This window comes from Oncorhynchus tshawytscha, unplaced genomic scaffold (assembly GCF_018296145.1).
Source record: "Oncorhynchus tshawytscha isolate Ot180627B unplaced genomic scaffold, Otsh_v2.0 Un_scaffold_7589_pilon_pilon, whole genome shotgun sequence".
Classification (NCBI taxonomy): domain Eukaryota; kingdom Metazoa; phylum Chordata; class Actinopteri; order Salmoniformes; family Salmonidae; genus Oncorhynchus; species Oncorhynchus tshawytscha.
This window is the reverse complement of record NW_024609826.1, coordinates 185,721-212,500: the sequence shown is the minus strand read 5'-3', so window position 1 is coordinate 212,500 and position 26,780 is coordinate 185,721. Positions and strand designations below refer to the sequence as shown.

General features: G+C 45.7%; 1 protein-coding gene across 1 annotated transcript in view; it reads left to right on the top strand.

Annotated features, from left to right (window-relative positions):
• nek11 (NIMA-related kinase 11) overlaps positions 1 to 25,486 on the top strand; it is an 84,789-nt gene extending 59,303 nt beyond the window's left edge. The window contains exons 16-18 of the mRNA XM_042319160.1: positions 8,456 to 8,516; positions 16,489 to 16,585; positions 25,201 to 25,486. Of these exons, the coding sequence (XP_042175094.1) occupies positions 8,456 to 8,516; positions 16,489 to 16,585; positions 25,201 to 25,486 (444 nt within the window). The remainder of the gene's footprint in view (positions 1 to 8,455; positions 8,517 to 16,488; positions 16,586 to 25,200) is intronic.
• The last annotated feature ends 1,294 nt before the right edge of the window (positions 25,487 to 26,780 follow it).

Genomic DNA, 26,780 nt, shown 5'->3' with positions numbered 1-26,780 from the left:
AAGACAGATAGTTAATCAAGTCCTCTCTCCTATGTGAAGACAGACAGACAGATAGTTAATCAAGTCCTCTCTCCTGTGTGAAGACAGACAGACAGATAGTTCATCAAGTCCTCTCTCCTGTGTGAAGACAGACAGACAGTTCACAAGTCCTCTCTCCTGTGTGAAGACAGACAGACAGATAGTTCATCAAGTCCTCTCTCCTGTGTGAAGACAGACAGACATTCCATTACTATGAATGGGAACATTCATTGCCACATCTGGGAAGCTTAACTTTCATGAACTCTTATGAGCCTTGTGTTTGTGGAAAGAGAATGAAAATCACAGAATGAAAAACATCTGAAGGTGCATAGATCTCTATTTTAACATCCCTGACCAACACTGATGTGGCTAGCACCCTCTCCCCTTAGTCCTTAGTCTGTCTTCACACAGGAGAGAGGACTTGATTAACTATCTGTCTGTCTGTCTTCACACAGGAGAGAGGACTTGATTAACTATCTGTCTGTCTGTCTTCACACAAGAGAGAGGACTTGATTAACTATCTGTCTGTCTGTCTTCACACAGGAGAGAGGACTTGATTAACTATCTGTCTGTCTGTCTTCACACAGGAGAGAAGGCTTGATTGACTATGTGTCTGTCTTCACACAGGAGAGAAGGCTTGATTGACTATGTGTCTGTCTTCACACAGGAGAGAAGGCTTGATTGACTATGTGTCTGTCTTGACACAGGAGAGAAGACTTGATTGACTATGTGTCTGTCTTCACACAGGAGAGAAGACTTGATTGACTATGTGTCTGTCTTCACACAGGAGAGAAGGCTTGATTGACTATGTGTCTGTCTTGACACAGGAGAGAAGACTTGATTGACTATGTGTCTGTCTTCACACTGGAGAGAAGGCTTGATTGACTATGTGTCTGTCTTGACACAGGAGAGAAGACTTGATTGACTATGTGTCTGTCTTCACACTGGAGAGAAGACTTGATTGACTATGTGTCTGTCTTGACACAGGAGAGAAGACTTGATTGACTATGTGTCTGTCTTGACACAGGAGAGAAGACTTGATTGACTGTCTGCACCAATGAATTGAATACATTCAACATGATTGACAGACTATGAGGGGCGGGCCACACAGCATGGAACACAGCTCTGAACCCTTCTATTCTTTACTTCTGCCTGTTCTAATGCTCTGGTTTGTATTCTGTAGTGGTGGTGCATCTGGGTGGGGATTCAGGAGGGATTACTGTTCAATAGTCCTGTGCTGGAGACTGTGGATAAATGTGTCTGTTGTGAGGGCTGGCTCAGAGGGATAAATGTATCTGTTGTGAGGGCTGGCTCAGAGGGATAAATGTGTCTGTTGTGAGGGCTGGCTCAGAGGGATAAATGTATCTGTTGTGAGGGCTGGCTCAGAGGGATAAATGTGTCTGTTGTGAGGGCTGGCTCAGAGGGATAAATGTGTCTGTTGTGAGGGCTGGCTCAGAGGGATAAATGTGTCTGTTGTGAGGGCTGGCTCAGAGGGATAAATGTGTCTGTTGTGAGGGCTGGCTCAGAGGGATAAATGTGTCTGTTGTGAGGGCTGGCTCAGAGGGATAAATGTGTCTGTTGTGAGGGCTGGCTCAGAGGGCTCGGGGCATTTTGAAGCATTGTTCACTGGCACACTTTAGTGTTTGCCTCTTTATCAGTGAGATAATATTTGAATCAGTTTGGCTCTGCTGGCTCTCAGGTTTTTCCTATCCAGAGTTGCACAAAAGCCAACCACTAATCATCATTGGAGAAATCCAAATGAGAACAATGTGAATTCAGAGAGTAATTTTCCTCTGTGGCCGGATGCCAAGAGGCGCCTTGGCAGGATGAGACTCTATGGTTTTACCCAGGGATTCCCGGCTTTGTAGTCCTGGTGTGTGAGGACTTTCATTTCACACACACACACGCACACGCACACGCACACACACGCACACACACACACACACGCACACACACACACACACACACACACACACACACACACACACACACACACACACACACACACACACACACACACACACATCATTGGATTAGCATGATAAATATATTCAAAACACACATTAGCATGGTGGTAATTCCCTCTGCTTGTCCTGGTCATAGATACAACAGAGGTGGTTTACATATTTGGTCTTTATAGGTTGATATTAGATTAATTTACAGATGTACAGTAGGATCTTAAATTGAGCCAGTTTGCTACAGTAGGAAAATAATCCTCCAGCAACAGGAAATGTTAATTATTATGTGGATTATTATGAATGGACATTTTTTGTAGGGGTTGATACATTTTAAAGTGGAAATTACAAACTTTAGAAGCCTTTTTAAACCTTAAACACACTACAAGTTTGCATTCTCAGTAACAAAAGAGTGATCAAATTAAGACCTACATCTACAATGATAGCACCAGACCTTGCCCAAGGCTACGAGCCTCACTGTGTAGTTAATGAGTGTTAATGTGCTGTGCTGTGCTGTGGATCCAAACTCCCGTACGCAGCATTATGGAAATGTAATGTCATTGTTCAGATCAATCTAATCCCTACTAATTGCAGGCTTTATTAGACAATACAATACAATGCAACACAATACAATACAATACAATACAACACAATACAATACATTGCAACACAACACAATACAATACAATGCAATACAATGCAACACAACACAATACAATACAATGCAACACAATACAATACATTGCAACACAACACAATACAATGCAATGCAACACAATACAATGCAACACAATACAACACAACACAATACAAAACCTTATGAGACTTGAGGCTTCTCTAGCCAGACTGCAAGCTCATGTAGTAATAGAACACCTCTGATAACAAATCCCTGACACAGGATATACTGTACAGATGTAGGATCTTCATTTGAGCCAGTGTGCTACAGCAGGGGAATAATCCTGCAGCAAAAGGAAATCAGAATTATTATGTGGATTTTAATTAATGGACATTTTTGTAGGTGCTGATACATTTTTCGTCCGAGTATATCAAGTCTGACATTTCTAAGTAGAAATTACACACTTTAGAAGCCTTTTTAAAACTCAAATACACTGCTAGTTGGCATTTTGCAGGAAAATTCTCATCAACAAAAGAGTGATCAAATGAAGATCCTACATCGGTACATTTGTCAGTATCAGTATTTTAACCTTAATATCTTATACATTTAATACCATAACTTTTATTATGGCAAGACCATCTAGGGTTCTTGTCATGCCCGCAGTCAAATTCCATGTGACCGTTGAGCAGTGGTGTGCATTCATGGATGCCAAAAGGCCAAACAAATTACCAAGAACAAAATGAAAAAACATCAATTATTTTATCTTTCACCTGTGTTTCAGAATGTTCCGTCAATTCGCAAGAGGCTGAATGTATCTCACAGGAGAAAGCATCCAAGCGAGCAAAACAGTGTCCCTCTGTCTCTCTACGTGTAGGCCATCTTTCTGATGCTGTCTGGTCCAAATAAGTATGACATTGATGCCACCCGTAGCATTGAAGGCAAGGGAAGCCAGCCAGTGTTTGGCCTGCCTTGGCAAAAAAAGTATCAAAAATGTGCCAATCAGCGTTGAGCTAAACTGAGCTCAAATGTGAATGGTCCTGGCGCACCAAAAAGACTGCGTCACTCTTATCAAATCCCATTGAGAGCATAAATCATTGACAGAAAATCTTGAATTGTTGCATCTCGTTGTGTTGTTGTCCTCCGGTGGCTAGCTAGCCAGCAAGCTAAAATTGGCCCTTTCCTAAATTAGTCATGGACTGAGATAGGGCTGTGCGATATGGCCAAAATGATATATCATGTTATTTTTAAAAAATTGACGGTATTATATGTTTTTTAATAATAAAAGTTCTAAATTAGCTTTATGAGTAGTGCGTGACTCTAGGGTGGCAACACATACATTCTAAGTGATTTCAATGGGTCTTTCTCCATTCTGATTGTTTTATACTGTTCAATTCAACTTCAGCCCCCAAAAAGTCATCATTGTCATCAATTTCTGCATTTGAGATCATTTCCATACTGTCACGTAGGGCTGCAGGATACTGGCAAGCAATCTGGGCCTTATTTTTAACCAAATGTTGCAATTTGACTTGCGATTTAGAGCAAAACACTTGGGTTAACTGTTGGAATCATGGAAATAGAATATCTATCCAAATGATATAGTTACAATATAATAGTGGGCTTAGTGTTGTTTGACATGACAACGAATGAAAATGCAAGAGATGAGTTATTGTGACAGGGTAGGAAGTAATGTGTTTCCTAGGGGACCTATTATCTTTGGCTACATTGAATGTTTTTTCTTAGCTACTTCATGTAGCCAACATATTCTTGCTTTGCGTTTACCTCTTTAATTTAGAAGACACTGTTGCTGATTTAGGTCTACACCATCACTGGTATTATCAGGCTGTATAGCTAATTACGCATTTATTAGCTAGCTAGCGATTGCGGCTAACAAGATTTAGGAACAACTTGCTAAGAAAAGACAAACTAGCTGTTTGCAGATGTAAGAAACACAAGCTAATAGTGTAATGGATAGTGTAGTGGATTACTCAAATCGATGGTGCCAACTAAAATGACTTTTAGGGATATAAAGAAGGATTTCAACTAACAAAATGACACTACATGTTATAGCTGGGACCCTTTGGATGACAAAGTAAGTGAATATTTAATCATTGTATGTGAATGTATGAACCTGTGCCGGTGGAAAAATATTTTGATGTGGGGCGCCGTCCTCAAACAATCACATGGCATGTTTTCACTGTAATAGCTACTGTAAATCAGACAGTGCAGTTAGATTAACAAGAATGTAAGCGTTCTGCCAATATAAGACACTTATATGTACATAAATGTTTAAAATCCATAATATTTCTGACTATTTATTTGAATTGCGTGCTCTCCAGTTTCACAGCGATTTGTCCCGCTAGCGGGCCACCTGGCCCTAAGAAGATTGAAGTAGTTCTAACTTTTCCCATGAATAGAAGTTAGGCTAGTGAGCAAGCATTTTAGCCAGGTAGCCTAGGACAACAATAATAAAAGTGTGTACTGTATGACAGAGTGATAGACCGTTTCATCCACATGAAAGAGAGCAGGATGGCATTGGCATTTCTCTACAAGTAGGGTGAGTCAACATGTTTTTCTACTTGCATGAACGCACACACACACAAATCAGAACCATGGACAGCCACATCATATTTAGCTTACATTGATTGGACTAAATTGTTTTTGGTATCTTATAGTTGTCACTGTATTAGACTAAGCAGAGGTGATTTGATGATGTTGAAATGGTGCTGGAACAGTGGAGGCTCCTGTTTTCTTTGCGACTTGCGGTAACTCTGTGGTTCTAAAGCAATAGTTGTTTAGTGGTCCAAAAATGTCGGGAACATGAACTTGCTTGACCCTGCTGTAGGTCATGTAACTGTCTGTTACTGTACATGCAATATGCTTTGTGGACTTCACTAGACAGAGGTTGCTCTCCAGATTTGTGATAAAACAAAGGTGTGGTTGAATCTATTCTGCCACTGTGTCTTCTTGTTGTCTCGGCCTTTAGGCCTGTGTATCACTGTGGCAAGGCATGTGAACTAGCAGGTTATAGAGCAAACAATGCAATTATCACAACACATAATATGGATCTTTTTGAGGGTGTGGGCTTCCCCAGTGATTTTACCCATGCATCACTACTGCCACTGAGTCACGGTATTCTCCTCCTATTCTGCGCTCTGTAAGCCTACATGAATGGTGCTGATGCATTGCTGGTACCCAACTCACTAATGGCTGTCAGGTTGCTAATGAATGGTCTGGTACTCAGCGCTCTATTGTCCCTCTAATCACTCTGATATCAATGCAAATTAAATCAAAATCACATCACATTAAACACTTCATGATTTGAATTTGTATAATCTGAATGATGAGAATAAATGCTGATGGGACTTAGAGGGCCGTTTTGAAATGGACGTGGGGCTTTCCCAGCTGGACACAATTCATTTTTAAAACATTCACCCGGTCCACACCAGGTCCGGTCCGATCCGAGTGAGGGAAGTAGTAGAATTTTTTTTTTTTGTACTTTATTAACCAGAGCAGAGGAAGGGAGACAAACAGAGCATGGTGCTAGGGAGCAGGGGAGAGGCTGTGTGGGTGTGTTTGTGTGTGCAATGTGAGTGACATGGGAGCTGGCACAGAAATACAGAGAGACACAGAGAGAGACACACAGAGACGCAGAGAGAGAGAGAGACACAGAGAGAGAGAGAGACACAGAGAGAGACAGAGACACAGAGAGAGACAGAGAGATGGCAAGTACTGTTAACTCGCGCTAGTAGACTAACTTCTTGCTAGTTATTTATCATCCCATCTGATTACATAATACCAGTCTTGACTGCATCAAACCGAGAGAAGCTAGTTCATTCTTAATTTAGTTACGCAATGATTTTCATTCAGCATTCTACCCCCCTGCAGAGAAAAAATATATTCCCTCTTTCCCCGGACACACACATGAGGGGATATCTCAAGGCTGCAACCCAATCTCTTCCCACTGCACCATGAGAGAAGGAAGGCCAAGCTAGATTAAAACTATTTGTCACTGTTGGGAGAAAGGACAGGAGAAAGGAGAAAGGTAGAAAACAACAAAGTGAGCAAATAAAAAGAAGAATTCAGCTTTGGGAGTTGGTAAATGAGTGTGTTGCCAGAGATAAGTATGTGTCGTGGACATTTCCTGTATTACCAAATCATGAGAGAGCAAACCACACACAAGTCAGAGTTATCATAAAGTCCATATTTAATTATATGAGCTTCACCATAGCCCTGTTTGACTCTCAGATCAATTTAGTGTCTATAAATGAATTCTCTGAGAGTGCTTACAAAACAATTCTTAGTATCATTTATAGCCAAGACACACCCAATTCAACTCACATGACGAATAACAGATCTTAGGAACATTACAAAGGAAGACTTTACTTGAGAGAGGAGTATCCCATAGCCAGACAGCATTAGCTATAAATTATCGTTCAGTTTGCTCTCCTAAAACGAGGTTCTACTTCTCGTTCTTGGTACTTCCTATTACCAAAACATTACCTCATCCAATGGCATATATCAATTGTCAATTCTAGATACATCAAAAATACAAGCCCTCCTGGACAAGCTCACGGAGAGGAGTGACTGGCACACAGACATTGTGGAGCCAACTAACTGGTCCCCTTTAATCACGCCATCCCTTCACATGGTTTAGGAATAGTTACAGACACATTCACAGATAAGACTAACCTGACTTCTCCCCTCTCTGGGCCCCAAGTAACTGAGCCCTAGCAGAGAAGGGATAACTGCAAACTGCCAACAGTATCATCCAAAAAGAAGGCATCCTACTGACAAATATCTCACATAAGCATTATTATGTAAATAAAACATCTTATTTATCAATGTTACCTAACTAATTGTGATTCTGCTACCACACAGGGCAGGTAGTTGGATGTAGCCTTTCAGCTGTGGTGGTGTCAGAGTGAATCCAGTGGAGGAGAAACGGTTTAGACTAGTTCTCTCTTAACCATGCACTCCCTGCTTGTACAGGTTTGTCCTCCTAGATGAAGACACATTTCCCACAGATTCATTAGTTGTATAGTAGGGCACTGCACGCTTCACCTCACCTCTGAGATGGTGCCAGTGTGGCTTCATCCAAACACTCACTCATCTTCTCCAGCTCCTTGTAGCTTGCGCTGCGACATTTGTCTCTCCACGCCGTCCTGTTGGATGACAGTAATGCAGGGTAACGGGGGTGACTCCCTCTTTCCCCTCCTTTGTCACATGTATGTGGCACACATCACAATGCTGTACCCAGGAGAGTCCAGCCAGGGTCTAACACACACTGAGGCTATGCAGCAGCTGCTGTTTCCTGGCCCCTTGGATCCTCATCAATGGAGAAATTGTCATGTGACGCCACGGAGAGGAGCTCCTTCTGACAATCTGACAGCTGAAAGATGTCTCATGGCTGATGTTTGCATTTCTCCTCAGCAGCGGTGCCGTGGTGGTGTGGTGCCCTGGGGGCCACGGAGAGAGGGGGATGCTGGGATGTGGGGTCTATACAGACAGTGTGATTGGCTGTTGCTGTCTGTAGGGGGAAGGGATCGGAACCCCTACCTGACATATCTGACAGGGTCGGGGAATCCCTGAGAGAGCTGCTGTGTGCTTGTTGTTGTTGTACGGCTCAGCTCACTGACCTCCATCTCCTGAGATCCACTACCTCTCTGTGTGTAGTTGGACTGTTTGGACACCTGCTCAAATGATTCTCTACGTTTGTTTTATAGCGGTGAAATATACTCAGGATACTCCAGCACGTGTATTATGATGACTGTTTGACCCTGTCATTTACATCAAAATGCCAAGTTAAACAGCTGTAAATATAATAAACGATAACTGAGTGTGAACTCTGACCTTTGTTGTTCCTCAGGACAGCGACCTGGAGGCCATGATGAGACACATGGAGCAGGTTCTGGAAGGAGAGCTCAGCGGTGAGTTAGAACACACCACGCAGGGGGTCGATGGACTTGTCCTAATGGTAGCAGAGTAGTGAGAACCCAGGTTACAAGTGCTCTGCAGTGGTAATTGATGTAGCTGCAGCCTACCGATGTTAAGGATATTGATGTGTTTCCACCGTGAACACACTCCTACATTAACTGTACTGGAAGGCCTGTGGTGGGCTGAGAGCATGTCTGGTTGGAGCATTGATCAGGTCTTTCACTGTGCTGCTGTTTACCGGTGCTAGAGTAGCTATATCAGATGTGCTTACCTTCGTATGGATGTCTGGATAGGGCTGGGATGTTTTCCCTGCATTACATCCTCTCTATACCTTATTCGGGTTCTTCCTCCTGACGTGTTGAACACGCTGATGTTGTGTGTTCTATAGGTAGGTGTAAATCCTCCTCTCTCACCGTCCAGCATGCTCACCACAACACCATTCAATGCATTTCCTGTCAAGCTCCCTTCTTTCTAAACAAATCAAAAAAGCACTTATTTTGCCTCTATTTTCAAGTTCTCCATTTGATATTTGAAGAAATTGCTCAAGTTACTCCTGTGTGTCCAAGCACTAGATTACTGTCTGTTCTGTCACTAACAACAGACAGACTAGTTACTCCTGTGTGTCCAAGCACTAGACTACGGTCTATTCTGTCACTAACAACAGACAGACTAGTTACTCCTGTGTGTCCAAGCACTAGGAAAACTAGCTAAAAAAACAGCTAAAAACAAGCAAAAATTCCAGTATATTCAGCTGTACTCAGTTGATATTCTAATGGTGAATATTATACCACGGATATGACAAAACATTTATTTTTACTGCTCTAATTACATTGGTAACCAGTTTATAATAGCAATAAGGCACCTTGGGGGATTGTGGTATATGGCCAATATACCATGGTTAAGGGCTGTGTCCAGGCACTCTGCTTTGCGTCGTGTGTAAGAACAGCCCTTAGCCATGGTATATTGGCCATATACCACACCCCTCTGGTCTTATTGCTTAACTGTTGCTGTCCTCTTAGGTTGATGTGTTCGTTTGCATATTTTGGGCTCTGACAGGTGGGTGTTCTCTCTAACAGGTTGTGCTGAAGCCCTATGCTCTATGTATCCCTCCATGGTGTTTACTTAAACAGGGAAGGGAGTGGAGAGCAACAGTGGTCTGGTGGAATAGAAAGGAAAGGAAGGAATGCTTGTTTAATCCACAGAGAATGGAAAGGAATGCCTGTTTAATCCACAGAGAATGGAAAGGAATGCATATTTAATCCACAGAGAATGGAAAGGAATTTTTATTTTTTATTTTATTTCACCTTTATTTAACCAGGTAGGCTAGTTGAGAACAAGTTCTCATTTGCAACTGCGACCTGGCCAAGATAAAGCATAGCAGTGTGAACAGACAACACAGAGTTACACATGGAGTAAACAATTAACAAGTCAATAACACAGTAGAAAAAAAGAGAGTCTATATACATTGTGTGCAAAAGGCATGAGGAGGTAGGCGAATAATTACAATATTGCAGATTAACACTGGAGTGATAAATGATCAGATGGTCATGTACAGGTAGAGATATTGGTGTGCAAAAGAGCAGAAAAGTAAATAAAAAAACCAGTATGGGGATGAGGTAGGTAAATCGGGTGGGCTATTTACCGATAGACTATGTACAGCTGCAGCGATCGGTTAGCTGCTCAGATAGCAGATGTTTGAAGTTGGTGAGGGAGATAAAAGTCTCCAACTTCAGCGATTTTTGCAATTCGGCGGCCAAATGAGGTGTTGGCTTTAGGGATGATCAGTGAGATACACCTGCTGGAGCGCGTGCTACGGGTGGGTGTTGCCATCGTGACCAGTGAACTGAGATAAGGCGGAGCTTTACCTAGCATGGACTTGTAGATGACCTGGAGCCAGTGGGTCTGGCGACGAATATGTAGCGAGGGCCAGCCGACTAGAGCATACAGGTCGCAGTGGTGGGTGGTATAAGGTGCTTTAGTAACAAAACGGATGGCACTGTGATAAACTGCATCCAGTTTGCTGAGTAGAGTGTTGGAAGCTATTTTGTAGATGACATCGCCGAAGTCGAGGATCGGTAGGATAGTCAGTTTTACTAGGGTAAGTTTGGCGGCGTGAGTGAAGGAGGCTTTGTTGCGGAATAGAAAGCCGACTCTAGATTTGATTTTAGATTGGAGATGTTTGATATGAGTCTGGAAGGAGAGTTTACAGTCTAGCCAGACACCTAGGTACTTATAGATGTCCACATATTCTAGGTCGGAACCATCCAGGGTGGTGATGCTAGTCGGGCGTGCGGGTGCAGGCAGCGAACGGTTGAAAAGCATGCATTTGGTTTTACTAGCGTTTAAGAGCAGTTGGAGGCCACGGAAGGAGTGTTGTATGGCATTGAAGCTCGTTTGGAGGTTAGATAGCACAGTGTCCAAGGACGGGCCGGAAGTATACAGAATGGTGTCGTCTGCGTAGAGGTGGATCAGGGAATCGCCCGCAGCAAGAGCAACATCATTGATATATACAGAGAAAAGAGTCGGTCCGAGAATTGAACCCTGTGGCACCCCCATAGAGACTGCCAGAGGACCGGACAGCATGCCCTCCGATTTGACACACTGAACTCTGTCTGCAAAGTAGTTGGTGAACCAGGCAAGGCAGTCATCAGAAAAACTGAGGCTACTGAGTCTGCCGATAAGAATAGGGTGATTGACAGAGTCGAATGCCTTGGCAAGGTCGATGAAGACGGCTGCACAGTACTGTCTTTTATCGATGGCGGTTATGATATCGTTTAGTACCTTGAGCGTGGCTGAGGTGCACCCGTGACCGGCTCGGAAACCAGATTGCACAGCGGAGAAGGTACGGTGGAATTCGAGATGGTCAGTGACCTGTTTGTTGACTTGGCTTTCGAAGACCTTAGATAGGCAGGGCAGGATGGATATAGGTCTGTAACAGTTTGGGTCCAGGGTGTCTCCCCCTTTGAAGAGGGGGATGACTGCGGCAGCTTTCCAATCCTTGGGAATCTCAGACGATAAAGAGAGGTTGAACAGGCTGGTAATAGGGGTTGCGACAATGGTGGCGGATAGTTTCAGAAATAGAGGGTCCAGATTGTCAAGCCCAGCTGATTTGTACGGGTCCAGGTTTTGCAGCTCTTTCAGAACATCTGCTATCTGGATTTGGGTAAAGGAGAACCTGGAGAGGCTTGGGCGAGTAGCTGCGGGCGGGGCGGAGCTGTTGGCCGAGGTTGGAGTAGCCAGGAGGAAGGCATGGCCAGCCGTTGAGAAATGCTTGTTGAAGTTTTTGATAATCATGGATTTATCGGTGGTGACCGTGTTACCTAGCCTCAGTGCAGTGGGCAGCTGGGAGGAGGTGCTCTTGTTCTCCATGGACTTCACAGTGTCCCAGAACCTTTTGGAGTTAGAGCTACAGGATGCAAATTTCTGCCTGAAGAAGCTGGCCTTTGCTTTCCTGACTGACTGCGTGTATTGGTTCCTGACTTCCCTGAACAGTTTCATATCGCGGGGACTATTCGATGCTATTGCAGTCCGCCACAGGATGTTTTTGTGCTGGTCGATGGCAGTCAGGTCTGGAGTGAACCAAGGGCTATATCTGTTCTTAGTTCTGCATTTTTTGAACGGAGCATGCTTATCTAAAATGGTGAGGAAGTTACTTTTAAAGAATGACCAGGGATCCTCAACTGACGGGATGAGGTCAATGTCCTTCCAGGATACCCTGGCCAGGTCGATTAGAAAGGCCTGCTCATAGAAGTGTTTTAGGGAGCGTTTGACAGTGATGAGGGGTGGTCGTTTGACTGCGGATCCGTAGCGGATACAGGCAATGAGGCAGTGATCGCTGAGATCCTGGTTGAAGACAGCGGAGGTGTATTTGGAGGGCCAGTTGGTCAGGATGACGTCTATGAGGGTGCCCTTGTTTACAGATTTAGGGTTGTACCTGGTGGGTTCCTTGATGATTTGTGTGAGATTGAGGGCATCTAGCTTAGATTGTAGGACTGCCGGGGTGTTAAGCATATCCCAGTTTAGGTCACCTAACAGAACAAACTCTGAAGCTAGATGGGGGGCTGATCAATTCACAAATGGTGTCCAGGGCACAGCTGGGAGCTGAGGGGGGTCGGTAGCAGGCGGCAACAGTGACAGACTTATTTTTGGAGAGAGTCATTTTTAAAATTAGTAGTTCGAACTGTTTGGGTATGGACCTGGAAAGTATGACATTACTTTGCAGGCTATCTCTGCAGTAGACTGCAACTCCTCCCCCTTTGGCAGTTCTATCTTGACAGAAAATGTTATAGTTGGGTATGGAAATCTCAGAATTTTTGGTGGCCTTCCTGAGCCAGGATTCAAACACGGCAAGGACATCAGGGTTAGCAGAGTGTGCTAAAGCAGTGAGGAATTTCTTTTTAGGGAGGAGGCTTCTGATGTTGACATGCATGAAACCAAGGCTTTTTTGATCACAGAAGTCAACAAATGAGGGTGCCTGGGGACATGCAGGGCCTGGGTTTACCTCCACATCACCCGCGGAACAGAGGAGGAGTAGTATGAGGGTGCGGCTAAAGGCTATCAAAACTGGTCGCCTAGAGCGTTGGGGACAAAAATAAAAGGAGCAGATTTCTGGGCATGGTAGAATATATTCAGGGCATAATGCGCAGACAGGGGTATGGTGGGGTGCGGGTACAGCGGAGGTAAGCCCAGGCACTGGGTGATGATAAGAGAGGTTGTATCTCTGGACATGCTGGTTGTAATGGGTGAGGTCACCGCATGTGTGGGAGGTGGGACAAAGGAGGTATCAGGGGTATGAAGAGTGGAACTAGGGGCTCCATTGTAAACTAAAACAATGATAACTAACCGGAACAACAGTATACAAGGCATATTGACATTTGAGAGAGACATACAGCGAGGCATACAGTAATCACAGGTGTTGATTGGCAGAGCTAGCTAAACCAGTAGGTGAGACAACAACAGCTAATCAGCTAGCACAACAACAGCAGGTAAAATGGCGTTGACTAGGCAGAGAGGGTCGGATTAACTACACACAGATCCTGAGTGTGGCTGGGGCCGACAGATAAAACATAAACAAACAGAATGGAGTACCGTGATTAATGGACAGTCCAGCGGGCATCAGCTATGTAGCCAAGTGATCACAGTGTCCAGGGGGCAGTGGTGGATGGGACAGGGAAGCTAGACTGGCAAGTATTATCCAGGCTAAAAAAACTGGCTGGCTGTGCAGAAGGTAAAAGCCGCTAGCAGTGGCTAACAATCGAATTAAAAATAGAAAAGCGATTGAAAGTAAATATGGGTCCAGTGAGTGGATGGGCTGGCTGGGGACGCGGCGATTCAGACAATTAGCAGGCCTGTGTTAACAAGCTAACAGTTAGTAGGCCGGGGCTAAACAAGCTAGCAGTTAGCAGGCCGAATTAGCAAGCAAGCAGATAGCAAGGGCTAGAAAGTTAGCCTTTGGGGGACGTCGCGATTGGGGTTAAGTCTGTTTATGCCTCTTCATGCGGTGACATCGATAGACCGGTCGTGGGTCCGGATATTGTAGCCCAGGAGTATGCTTCGGTGGTAGCACAGGAGCTCTGGCCGGGCTAGCTTCAAGCTAAGTGGATGGAAACGCTAGCCAGGAGTAGTCATCCGGGGTTGCGGTTAGCTAGTTAGCTAGTTGTGAAGATCCAGATGAAAAAGTTCAGTTTGCGGTGGGAGTCCGGGGATAAAAATAATAAATCCGTTATGCTCTGGTTAGAGTCGCGTTGTTCGAACTGGCGAGAGCTTTCCGAGCTAAAGGTTAGCTGATGACTGGTTAGCTGAAGACCGCTAGCAATGGTTTGCTGACTGATAGCTGGTAGTTAGCTGGCTAGCTTCAGTTAAGGGGTTCCAGATCCGAAGTAAATATAAATACTTTAGAAAAAAAAGCAGATCCATGCTACATTGGGTGAGGCAGGTTGCAAGAGAGTATTTAGATGTTGATGTTTAGAAAAATGTTTTAAAAGGTAAGCGAAGAAAAATATGTAAAAAAACAAATATATACAAGGGAGACGACACGACAAGACGTCTGACTGCTACGCCATCTTGGATTGTGCCTGTTTAATCCACAGAGAATGGAAAGGAATGCCTGTTTAATCCACAGAGAATGGAAAGGAATTCCTGTTTAATCCACAGAGAATGGAAAGGAATGCATGTTTAATCCACAGAGAATGGAAAGGAATGCATGTTTAATCCACAGAGAATGGAAAGGAATGCCTGTTTAATCCACAGAGAATGGAAAGGAATGCATGTTTAATCCACAGAGAATGGAAAGGAATGCATGTTTAATCCACAGAGAATGGAAAGGAATGCATGTTTAATCCACAGAGAATGGAAAGGAATGCATGTTTAATCCACAGAGAATGGAAAGGAATGCATGTTTAATCCACAGAGAATGGAAAAGAATGCCTGTTTAATCCACAGAGAATGGAAAAGAATGCCTGTTTATCCATGTATTCTATCCCTCTCACGTATTTCTCTCTTCTTACAAATAATGACTTACTCCGATTCACACACACTCCATCTCCCGTGTCACTCACAACGTACACACACACACACACACACACACACACACACACACACACACACACACACACACACACACACACACACACACACACACACACACACACACACACACACACACACACACACACACACACACACGCACAATCTTAGCTGGCCCAGTGAACCGTGGAATCTCATGTCAGATACTGGCAGCTCCTAGACACCGCCTCTCTGCCTGCTCACCTGTGGTGAAGCTCTACTCTCAGCAGCTGCTTTTATTTAATATTGGCCTAGATAAGTCTGGAAACATACAATGAGAAACTTTCTTCCAACCCACTGTGGAAGTGCCGCAGTAAGTGCTGCCTTGGTGACAATGATTTCAAGCTTTCATGTAAATAAGGAAGAGAATAACCACACACCCAAAACTGATTAGTGAAGGTGCTGGAGGCATGCTCAGATGAATCTCGACTGAACGAAAGCTCAGCTACTATTAAAATACATTTGCATTTGACCGGAAGTGTGCCAGGACCGTTTACTGTTTTTCCAGTTCAAACAATGAAACAAAATGCTAAATAAATCAAGTTACTACTTTACCTGAATGTAAATGAGTTGTGTATTTCTCTAAAAGTGACCATGTGTTGTGTTGATGTCTTCTTCTCTCACCTATCACTCTGTTTTAGGTTAAAGACGCTGACTGGGACATCTACAGCTCTCTCTCTCTCTCTCTCTCTCTCTCTCTCTCTCTCGGGACATCTACAGCTCTCTCTCTCTCTCTCTCTCTCTCTCTCTCTCTCTCTCTCTCTCTCTCTCTCTCTCTCTCTCTCTCTCTCTCAGGGACATCTACAGCTCTCTCTCTCTCTCTCTCTCTCTCTCTCTCTCTCTCTCTCTCTCTCTCTCTCTCTCTCTCTCTGTGGGTGGGTGGGTGTGTAATTGATTACACCAAATAAAAGATTTGGATGCACTTCCTCTGCTCTCTTTACATAAATATACTTTTTAATAACTCAAAACAACCCAAGCTAAATGGCAATGGTACCAACAACTCTCCCTGCACTCTGGCAGTATTTCATCTGAGTGGAGACAAGATGACACACAGCATGATTTACTGTGATTAGATAGACAAGGGCAGAGATACCATCACAATCCCACAGTCGTTGAGAACAGATGTGGTGTGTGTGGGGGGGTGCGAGGTTGTGATGGATACTCTTGATCTAACAGAGATTATTGTTGTTTTGTTTCTATATTTTGTCACATAGGAAGGGATTGTCACAGACCATTTGATTTTATACTAAATTTGAGCATATTAAAAAATATCAGAAGATTGCTTACAAAATGATGAAATCATGTAAATACGAAAATATCAGTTTTAGCCTTACATTTAGCTGTATTTTTAATGAATGAATTGCCCATGCGTGTCCCCAATAATCACAATTTCCTCTACAGTGGCTGAAGCAGTGCCAGAAGAGGGCCAGTGGGTCCCCATGGGGCCTCCAGTCATCAACAACACCATGGCTGAGACAAGGATTCAGCGCATGACTGAGTGAGTATGAGAACCTCTCCTTTCACCTGACTTCACATTTGATTTGATTTGATTTCTTTAAAGTGACAATAAACTCTAAAGTATTTATTAACTCTGAACAATTATGTTAATTATCTCGTGAAAAGCCTAACTTGTGATCAGAAACTACAACTCTGTATATTCACTTTAGCTAAAGAGCGGGCTAACTTCATTTCCATCCCTGCACATATTGGCAACAGCAAACTTTAAAATGTTCAATACACTCAGCATTGAAGTTTTAAATGAAAGTAGGATGAATCTCACCTCCAGGCAGAGTCTGTTTCCCTGTCTGCCTGTGGCCTCTCTATCCATCCACCCTCTTGTTGTCCTATCCATCGATCTTTGCTGCACATCAATATGGATATCACATCAGCCTGGTGTCGCTGTGGGAGAGGGGCCCATCCCTCTGCTGTCTGCCCAGTGAGGTGGATGTGTGATAGGGTGAGAAGGGGAGTGGCAGGGCCTGACGGTGCTGCTGGCCCAGGGGCCCAAACCTCACCTCTATTCCACAACACTACTCTCCTGTACAGACAGACAGACAGACAGACAGACAGACAGACAGACAGACAGACAGACAGACAGACAGACAGACAGACAGACAGACAGACAGACAGACAGACAGACAGACAGACAGACAGACAGACAGACAGACAGACAGACAGACAGACAGACAGACAGACAGACACAGACAGACAGACAGAATAAATACGTAACTGTAAGTGAAGTGATGGGTTTGGAGTTTGGGCTACGTGAAGTGATGGGTTTGGAGTTTGGGCTAAGTGAAGTGATGGGTTTGGAGTTTGGGCTACGTGAAGTGATGGGTTTGGAGTTTGGGCTACGTGAAGTGATGGGTTTGGAGTTTGGGCTAAATGAAGTGATGGGTTTGGAGTTTGGGCTAAGTGAAGTGATGGGTTTGGAGTTTGGGCTAAGTGAAGTGATGGGTTTGGAGTTTGGGCTAAGTGAAGTGATGGGTTTGGAGTTTGGGCTACGTGAAGTGATGGGTTTGGAGTTTGGGCTACGTGAAGTGATGGGTTTGGAGTTTGGGCTAAGTGAAGTGATGGGTTTGGAGTTTGGGCTAAGTGAAGTGATGGGTTTGGAGTTTGGGCTAAGTGAAGTGATGGGTTTGGAGTTTGGGCTAAGTGAAGTGATGGGTTTGGAGTTTGGGCTACGTGAAGTGATGGGTTTGGAGTTTGGGCTACGTGAAGTGATGGGTTTGGAGTTTGGGCTATGTGAAGTGATGGGTTTGGAGTTTGGGCTAAGTGAAGTGATGGGTTTGGAGTTTGGCTAAGTGAAGTGATGGGTTTGGAGTTTGGGCTACGTGAAGTGATGGGTTTGGAGTTTGGGCTAAGTGAAGTGATGGGTTTGGAGTTTGGGCTAAGTGAAGTGATGGGTTTGGAGTTTGGGCTACGTGAAGTGATGGGTTTGGAGTTTGGGCTAATTGAAGTGATGGGTTTGGAGTTTGGGCTAAGTGAAGTGATGGGTTTGGAGTTTGGGCTAAGTGAAGCTGCAAGAGGCTGTTACCTGGAAAACACAGCCCCACTCGTCAAGCAGGACACACTTTCCTTTTCACACAGCGACAGTAGTATTCTGTTAAACACACACAGTGTGAGTTCTCAGCTCCATGCTCCCATGATGAGACTGGTGCTGGTGTATTTATAACAGAAGCCCAATTCCTGTGGGAGAGAGAATTAGACCCTGTCAGATCCCTCAGAGCTACCGCTTCATAAAGGCCCAGGAATAAGAGGGGGGTGGAGGGAGCGAGGATGAAGGGAGGGGAAGGAGGGAGGACAGGAGAACAGGTAGCAATTTACAGCAACGGCATCTGTCACCACGGCTCTCTTGGCTCCAGGATGTTTGATTGTACCTCTCATCTAAACGCAGGCTTAAGCCCACTGTGTCTGACTCTGTGTACATGAGAACCTTTGGGAACCTGCTCAAAGCAAACCCTCCTCAATCTAATGTTTTGTTCATCATTGGAACAATCCTATTCTGGTGTTATGGGAAATGTTTATACCTATCAAGTCAATGCACTAGCACAATAAGCAAATAAAATGTTTTGCAATTTACAACAACAGATAACTGGGTTGTCATGAGCTGCCATGGCCTGTTATGACTGTATTATGTTGTGATAGATGTTCAGTAAGAGGCCTTTATTACGGTGAAGGGAATCCATCAGGCTCACCATCTTAGACTTCCTCTGTCTGTTGTTAAGTGCAGCAGAAGGGGGCCATTTCTTGATTGCTGAATAGAGAGGTAAGCTTTGATGCTGATGCAAGAGTTTCTGTTGGGTTGTTTTGGTGGAGGAGGAGGAGGAGGGATGCTGATTAGCGCCACTTACTGTGTGTGTGAGAGAGAGAGAGAATGAGAGAACGAGAGGGGAGAACGAGAGGGAGAACAAGAGGGAGAGAACGAGAGGGAGCGAGAGAAAGAAAGAGATACAGAGAACGAGAACATAAGAACGGGAGAGAAAGAGAGAGAAAGAGAGTGTGTTTGATTGAGTGTGCATCATTGACTGACAACTCTCATAAACACATGCACATGCACACACACCATTAGTCACATTTTTGAGGGCTGTTCACTTTCAGATATATGCCACATTTAAAACATGTACTGAGAACATGCTCATCCATAGCCCTCCCCAGCTCCTCAAGAGGCTATTTAGAATCATTTTGATTGATCAAATATTTTTGTACCATTCAATATTTGGGCTCCGATTTTTGTTATTCATCATAGTCATAGTCAAAATGTTGCATATTTAAATTTGTGTATGGAAAAAACATTATCTCTGTAGAGATGAAATAGATCCCCGCTTGTTTACGAATGTAGGAGCCAAAGTTGTGTCTCAATGTAGGGACTGTAAAGGTCAACTGAAGAGGAGGAGATGGAGGAGTGAGGAGGAGAGAGAGGGAGAAGGAGATGGAGGAGAGAGAGGGGGAGAAGGAGATGGAGGAGCGAGGAGGAGAGAGAGAGGGAGAAGGAGATGGAGGAGAGAGGAGGAGAGAGGGGGAGAAGGAGATGGAGGAGCGAGGAGGAGAGAGAGAGGTAGAAGGAGATGGTGGAGAGAGGAGGAGAGAGGATGAGAGAGAGGGAGAAGGAGATGGTGGAGAGAGAAGGAGAGAGAGGGAGAAGGAGATGGAGGAGCGAGGAGGAGAGGGAGAAGGAGATGGTGGAGAGAGGAGGAGAGAGAGAGGGGAGAAGGAGATGGTGGAGATGGTGGAGAGAGGAGGAGAGAGGAGGAGAGAGAGGGAGAAGGATATGGTGGAGGGAGGAGGAGAGAGAAGGAGAGGGAGGGAGAAGGAGATGGTGGAGAGAGGAGGAGAGGGAGAGGGAGAAGGAGATAGTGGAGAGAGGAGGAGCGAGGAGGAGAGAGAGGGAGAAGGAGATGGTGGAGAGAGGAGGAGAGAGAGAGGGAGAAGGAGATGGTGGAGAGAGGAGGAGCGAGGAGGAGAGAGAGGGAGAAGGAGATGGTGGAGTGAGGAGCGAGGAGGAGAGAGAGAGGGAGATGGAGATGGTGGAGAGAGGAGGAGAGAGGAGGAGACAGATGGAGGAGATAGGGAGAAGGAGATGGTGGAGCGAGGAGGAGCGCAGGGGAGAGAGGGAGAAGGAGATGGAGGAGAGAGGAGGAGAGAGAGGGGGAGAAGGAGATGGTGGAGAGAGGAGGAGCGAGGAGGAGAGAGAGGGAGAAGTAGATGGTGGAGAGAGAAGGAGAGAGAGGGAGAAGAGGGAGAAGGAGATGGTGGAGAGAGGAGGAGAGAGAGAGGGAGAAGGAGATGGTGGAGAGAGGAGGAGAGAGGAGGAGAGAGAGGGAGAAGGAGATGGTGGAGAGAGGAGGAGAGAGAGGGAGAAGGAGATGGTGGAGAGAGGAGGAGAGAGAGAGGGAGAAGGAGATAGTGGAGAGAGGAGGAGCGAGGAGGAGAGAGAGGGAGAAGGAGATGGTGGAGAGAGGAGGAGAGAGAGAGGGAGAAGGAGATGGTGGAGTGAGGAGCGAGGAGGAGAGAGAGAGGGAGATGGAGGAGATAGGGAGAAGGAGATGGTGGAGCGAGGAGGAGCGCAGGGGAGAGAGGGAGAAGGAGATGGAGGAGAGAGGAGGAGAGAGAGGGGGAGAAGGAGATGGTGGAGAGAGGAGGAGCGAGGAGGAGAGAGAGGGGGAGATGGAGATGGTGGAGAGAGGAGGAGAGAGGAGGAGACAGATGGAGGAGATAGGGAGAAGGAGATGGTGGAGCAAGGAGGAGCGCAGAGGAGAGAGGGAGAAGGAGATGGAGGAGAGAGGAGGAGAGAGAGGGGGAGAAGGAGATGGAGGAGAGAGGAGGAGAGGGAGGGGGAGAAGGAGATGGAGGAGCGAGGAGGAGAGAGAGGGAGAAGGAGATGATGGAGAGAGGAGGAGAGAGGAGGAGAGGGAGGGAGAAGGAGATGGTGGAAAGAGGAGGAGCGTGGAGGAGAGAGGGAGAAGGAGATGGAGGAGAGAGGAGGAGAGAGGGGGAGAAGGAGATGGAGAGAGAGGTGGAGAAGGTGATGGAGGAGCGAGGAGCGAGGAGGAGAGAGAGCGGGAGAATTAGATGGTGGAGAGAGGAGGAGAGAGAGAGGGAGAAGGAGATGGTGGAGAGAGAGAGGGAGAAGGAGAAGGAGATGGTGGAGAGAGGAGGAGCGAGGAGGAGAGAGGGAGAAGGAGATGATGGAGCGAGGAGGAGAGAGGAGGAGAGAGAGGGAGATGAGGGGGGAGGGAGAAGGAGATGGTGGAAAGAGGAGGGGCGCGGAGGAGAGATGGAGAAGGAGGTGGTTGAAAGAGTAGGAGAGAGAGAGGGAGAAGGAGATGGTGGAGAGAGGAGGAGAGAGAGAGGGAGAAGGAAATGGTGGAGAGAGGAGGAGAGAGAGAGGAAGAAGGAGATGGTGGAGAGAGGAGGAGAGAGAGAGGGAGAAGGAGATGGAGGAGAGAGAGAGGGAGAAGGAGATGGTGGAGAGAGGAGGAGAGAGAGAGGGAGAAGGAGATGGTGGAAAGAGGAGGAGAAAGGAGGAGAGAGAGGGAGAAGGAGATGGTGGAAAGAGGAGGTGCGCAGAGGAGAGAGGGAGAAGGAGATGGTGGAAAGAGGAGGAGAGAGAGAGGGAGAAGGAGATGGTGGAGAGTGGAGAGAGAGAGGGAGAAGGAGATGGTGGAGAGAGGAGGAGCGAGGAGGAGAGAGAGGGAGATGGAGGAGAGAGGGAGAAGGAGATGGTGGAGAGAGGAGGAGCGAGGAAGAGAGAGAGGGAGAAGGAGATGGTGGAGAGGGACCAAAATAATCTACTCTGTAGTAAAGATGTCTGCTATCACAGAGCCTCAAAAATGGAATTACATTATAAAGTTCCATCAATCGTAAACAATCAGATGAATTAGATTATACAGTTCCATCAATCATAAACGATCAGATGAGTTGTGGGTATGACAACTCACGCAGGGTGTTGGTGTGTACGCAATACGCATGGCCCCTCTCCTATCATCAGTCTTACAGTGGAGACCCTGCTGACACAGTGGAGACCCTGCTGACACAGTGCAGACCCTGCTGACACAGTGGAGACCCTGCTGACACAGTGGAGACCCTGCTGACACAGTGGAGACCCTGCTGACACAGTGGAGACCCTGCTGACACAGTGGAGACCCTGCTGACACAGTGGAGACCCTGCTGACACAGTGCAGACCCTGCTGACACAGTGGAGACCCCGTTGACACAGTGGAGACCCTGCTGACACAGTGGAGACCCCACTGACACAGTGGAGACCCTGCTGACACAGTGGTAGCTGCCACCTCTAGAGTGAAAGTTCTGCCTCGTGGGGACAGTCACCGTCCAGAGGGTGACACTCACTTCATCTTGACTGGAGGAAGATTTGGAATTGGTCCACCTGCTCACTGCCGTGTCTCAGAATGCCTGCCCTAAAAATCATATAAAGAGAGGCCCAGTTCAGTCTATACAAGACACTTCTGTTAAGAGTAAGAGGGGAGAGACTCTAACACTCACTAGGCTCCCTTGTGCCTCTGCAACAATACCTCAGAGAGGACTATCAATCCTTTCACAATCCTAGCTGTTTCTATCTTCTATCTGTTCCATAGGAAGCCATAAACCAGAGATGACTTAGAATGGAATTATAATGAGACAGCATTTGCTAGGCCTGCATATTCTCTCTAAGAAAAAGACAAGGCTAAATTACACATTTATTGCTAAACTTAACTTCAGCCTTCGGAAGACACTTATAATGTTAAGAAGGATGGATAGCTCTGGAATTTCATCTGTTGCTACAGACTTATAGCCCCATCTGTTGCTACAGACTCTCTGCTGATTGAGAACCTCTCTGCTGATTGAGAACCTCTCTGCTGATCGAGAACCTCTCTGCTGATTGAGAACCTCTCTGCTGACTGAGATCCTCTCTGCTGACTGAGGTCCTCTCTGCTGACTGAGAACCTCTCTGCTGATTGAGAACCTCTCTGCTGATTGAGGACCTCTCTGCTGATTGAGAACCTCTCTGCTGATTGAGAACCTCTCTGCTGATTGAGAACCTCTCTGCTGACTGAGAACCTCTCTGCTGATTGAGGACCTCTCTGCTGATTGAGGACCTCTCTGCTGATTGAGAACCTCTCTGCTGATTAGTGAACCTCTCTGCTGATTGAGAACCTCTCTGCTGATTGAGAACCTCTCTGCTGATTGAGGACCTCTCTGCTGATTGAGAACCTCTCTGCTGAGGACCTCTCTGCTGATTGAGAACCTCTCTGCTGATTGAGAACCTCTCTGCTGATTGAGAACCTCTCTGCTGACTGAGAACCTCTCTGCTGATTGAGGACCTCTCTGCTGATTGAGGACCTCTCTGCTGATTGAGAACCTCTCTGCTGATTGAGGACCTCTCTGCTGATTGAGAACCTCTCTGCTGATTGAGGACCTCTCTGCTGATTGAGAACCTCTCTGCTGATTGAGGACCTCTCTGCTGATTGAGGACCTCTCTGCTGATTGAGGACCTCTCTGCTGATTGAGGACTGTGATTATTTTCCTTCAGTGTGTTTTGTATTCTCTTGAACTTTTTAAAGCTGTTTATTTTGTATTTTCTGGTGTATTCTCTGGGGTATTTTCTAGTGTATAAATTGTGTATAATTGTAAGATGCAGGGTTCCCTTCTGAAAGAGACCTTTGTCTTAATGGGACTCCCTGTTAAAATAATAAATAATGAACACAACTATGAACACTCAACTGAGCTATGGACAGAAAACTCTGAACATACAACTATGGCCAACCAAACACATTTTTGTTGATCTGAAGCTTTGTCTGAGGCCCCAGGGTCATCTCCAAGATCACTATAGACAACAATACCATATAGCCCCAAATGTGATGGTACTTTTAGGTGAAAATGAATTACGCTTCTGGGCTTTCCTCTCTCCCAGACAACCCCAGAACATCCATAAAGTCCCATCTGAGATCCTAATGGTTCATTTCTCTGGGATAGAGGTTTCACCAGATTTATAGACCTGATAGGACCATTATCAGATAACTGGACAAACCAAAGTACAGTAGACATTCATCTTTACATCACAATATTAACTCCAGAAATAGTATCTGGTAAAAGGCGTCCAGGGAAGACAGGAAGGATCAGATGTATTTTCTAAATGTCCGTTTTCTCTGACTGTGACGTCTCCAGAAAACAATGCAGTGAATCTCAACAGATCTCAATAGAGACTTGACAGTTGTCCCATGACAACCCAGTACTATGTGTTCTGGGCATTAGAAACGGTTCATTTAGTGTCTGATGTGTTGGACTGTTGGAGTTGTGTTGTCTCCTAGTGGAGGATGTGAACTTTGGTATATGATACCAGGAGTTTCTTGGGCCCACATCCTCGTCAAATTCATGAGGCCCGCCCCAATGGACCTGCTCTTTTCCTGCTGCCAGCTCCATGGCAACGGAACACCCACTGATGACAGCACACACAGACACTTAGGCAGCTTAGCACTGGCTAGTGACACTGTATGTCTCCATGTGATGAAATAACTATGCTTTTTCCATTCTATTGGACAGACAGGTTTAGTAATACTCTATCTCTCACAGCATCCATTATGCATTATGTGAAAGCATACAGGGACAAATGGACAACTCTTGTTGCTAACGGGTACAAGAGAGGTCTATTTGTGGTCTTGTGTGGCTCTGTTGATAGAGCATGGAGCTTGGAACCCCAGGGTTGTGGGTAAATTCCACGGGGGAACCGTACGAAAAATGCATGCACTCACTACTTTAAGCCGTTCTGGATAAGAGCGTCTGTTAAATGTCTAAAATGTAAATGCTAAGTGCTGTTATTCTGTCTGGATACGTCTGTTCACCTGCTTTAGCAACAATCGTCCTGGTTCTGTTCAAGATTAGCTTGAGGTTGCCCATGGTGCACACCATGCAAATGTTTAGCATGATATTTCACTGAAGTACAAGTTCAATGTAATTTCCTGCCTCCTGTAATCACATCAAATCACTCTACACAGAGAGCATGTTATGGGAGCCGGGACAACATTTAAACTGTCAAAATGTCAGCCAATGTCAGGCTGATGAGTGTGATTAGTGGACAGAGTTGACACCCAGTCTCTCTCCCTGTGTCTATCCCAGGTCAGTGTCCCGTCGGCTGGGTCTAACCGTCTTCCAGAGGGTGTATAACTACCTGAAGGGAGCCAGGGAGAGGCAGGAGGATGAGGGGAGCATCAGACAGGCCCTCAGCAGCCTGGTGGAGAGGCCCAGTGATGGCTTTGAAGTGGACCAACTACTGTACTACGAGGAGCAGCTCCAGGGAGCCAGAGAGGGAGCCAGAGAGGGAGCCAGAGAGGGAGACAGAGAGGGAGCCAAAGAGGGAGCCAGAGAGGGAGCCAGAGAGGGAGCTAAAGAGGGAGCCAGATAGGGAGACAGAGAGGGAGACAGAGAGGGAGCCAGAGAGGGAGACAGAGAGGGAGACAGAGAGGGAGCCAGAGAGGGAGCCAGAGAGGGAGCCAGAGAGGGAAATAGAGAGGGAGCCAAAGAGGGAGCCAGAGAGGGAGCCAGAGAGGGAGCAAGAGAGGGAGCCAGAGAGGGAGACAGAGAGGGAGCCAGAGAGGGAGATAGAGAGGGAGCCAGAGAGTGAGACAGAGAGGGAGCCAGAGAGGGAGACAGAGAGGGAGTAGTAGATCTAGTAGATCAACAGAGATGACAGACATTTACTTCATGATAGACCAGGGTTGGTGACCTAGTAGATCAACAGAGATGACAGACATTTACTTCATGATAGACCAGGGTTGGTGACCTAGTAGATCAACAGAGATGACAGACATTTACTTCACGATAGACCAGGGTTGGTGACCTAGTAGATCAACAGAGATGACAGACATTTACTTCACGATAGACCAGGGTTTGACCTAGTAGATCAACAGAGATGACAGACATTTACAGATAGACCAGGGTTGGTGACCTAGTAGATCAACAGAGATGACAGACATTTACTTCATGATAGACCAGGGTTGGTGACCTAGTAGATCAACAGAGATGACAGACATTTACTTCATGATAGACCAGGGTTGGTGACCTAGTAGATCAACAGAGATGACAGACATTTACTTCATGATAGACCAGGGTTGGTGACCTAGTAGATCAACAGAGATGACAGACATTTACAATAGACCAGGGTTGGTGACCTAGTAGATCAACAGAGATGACAGACATTTACTTCATGATAGACCAGGGTTGGTGACCTAGTAGATCAACAGAGATGACAGACATTTACTTCATGATAGACCAGGGTTGGTGACCTAGTAGATCAACAGAGATGACAGACATTTACTTCATGATAGACCAGGGTTGGTGACCTAGTAGATCAACAGAGATGACAGACATTTACTTCATGATAGTAGATCCAGGGTTTACTTCATGATGACCTAGTAGATCAACAGAGATGACAGACATTTACTTCATGATAGACCAGGGTTGGTGACCTAGTAGATCAACAGAGATGACAGACATTTACTTCATGATAGACCAGGGTTGGTGACCTAGTAGATCAACAGAGATGACAGACATTTACTTCATGATAGACCAGGGTTGGTGACCTAGTAGATCAACAGAGATGACAGACATTTACTTCATGATAGACCAGGGTTGGTGACCTAGTAGATCAACAGAGATGACAGACATTTACCTAGTAGATCAACAGAGATGACAGACAT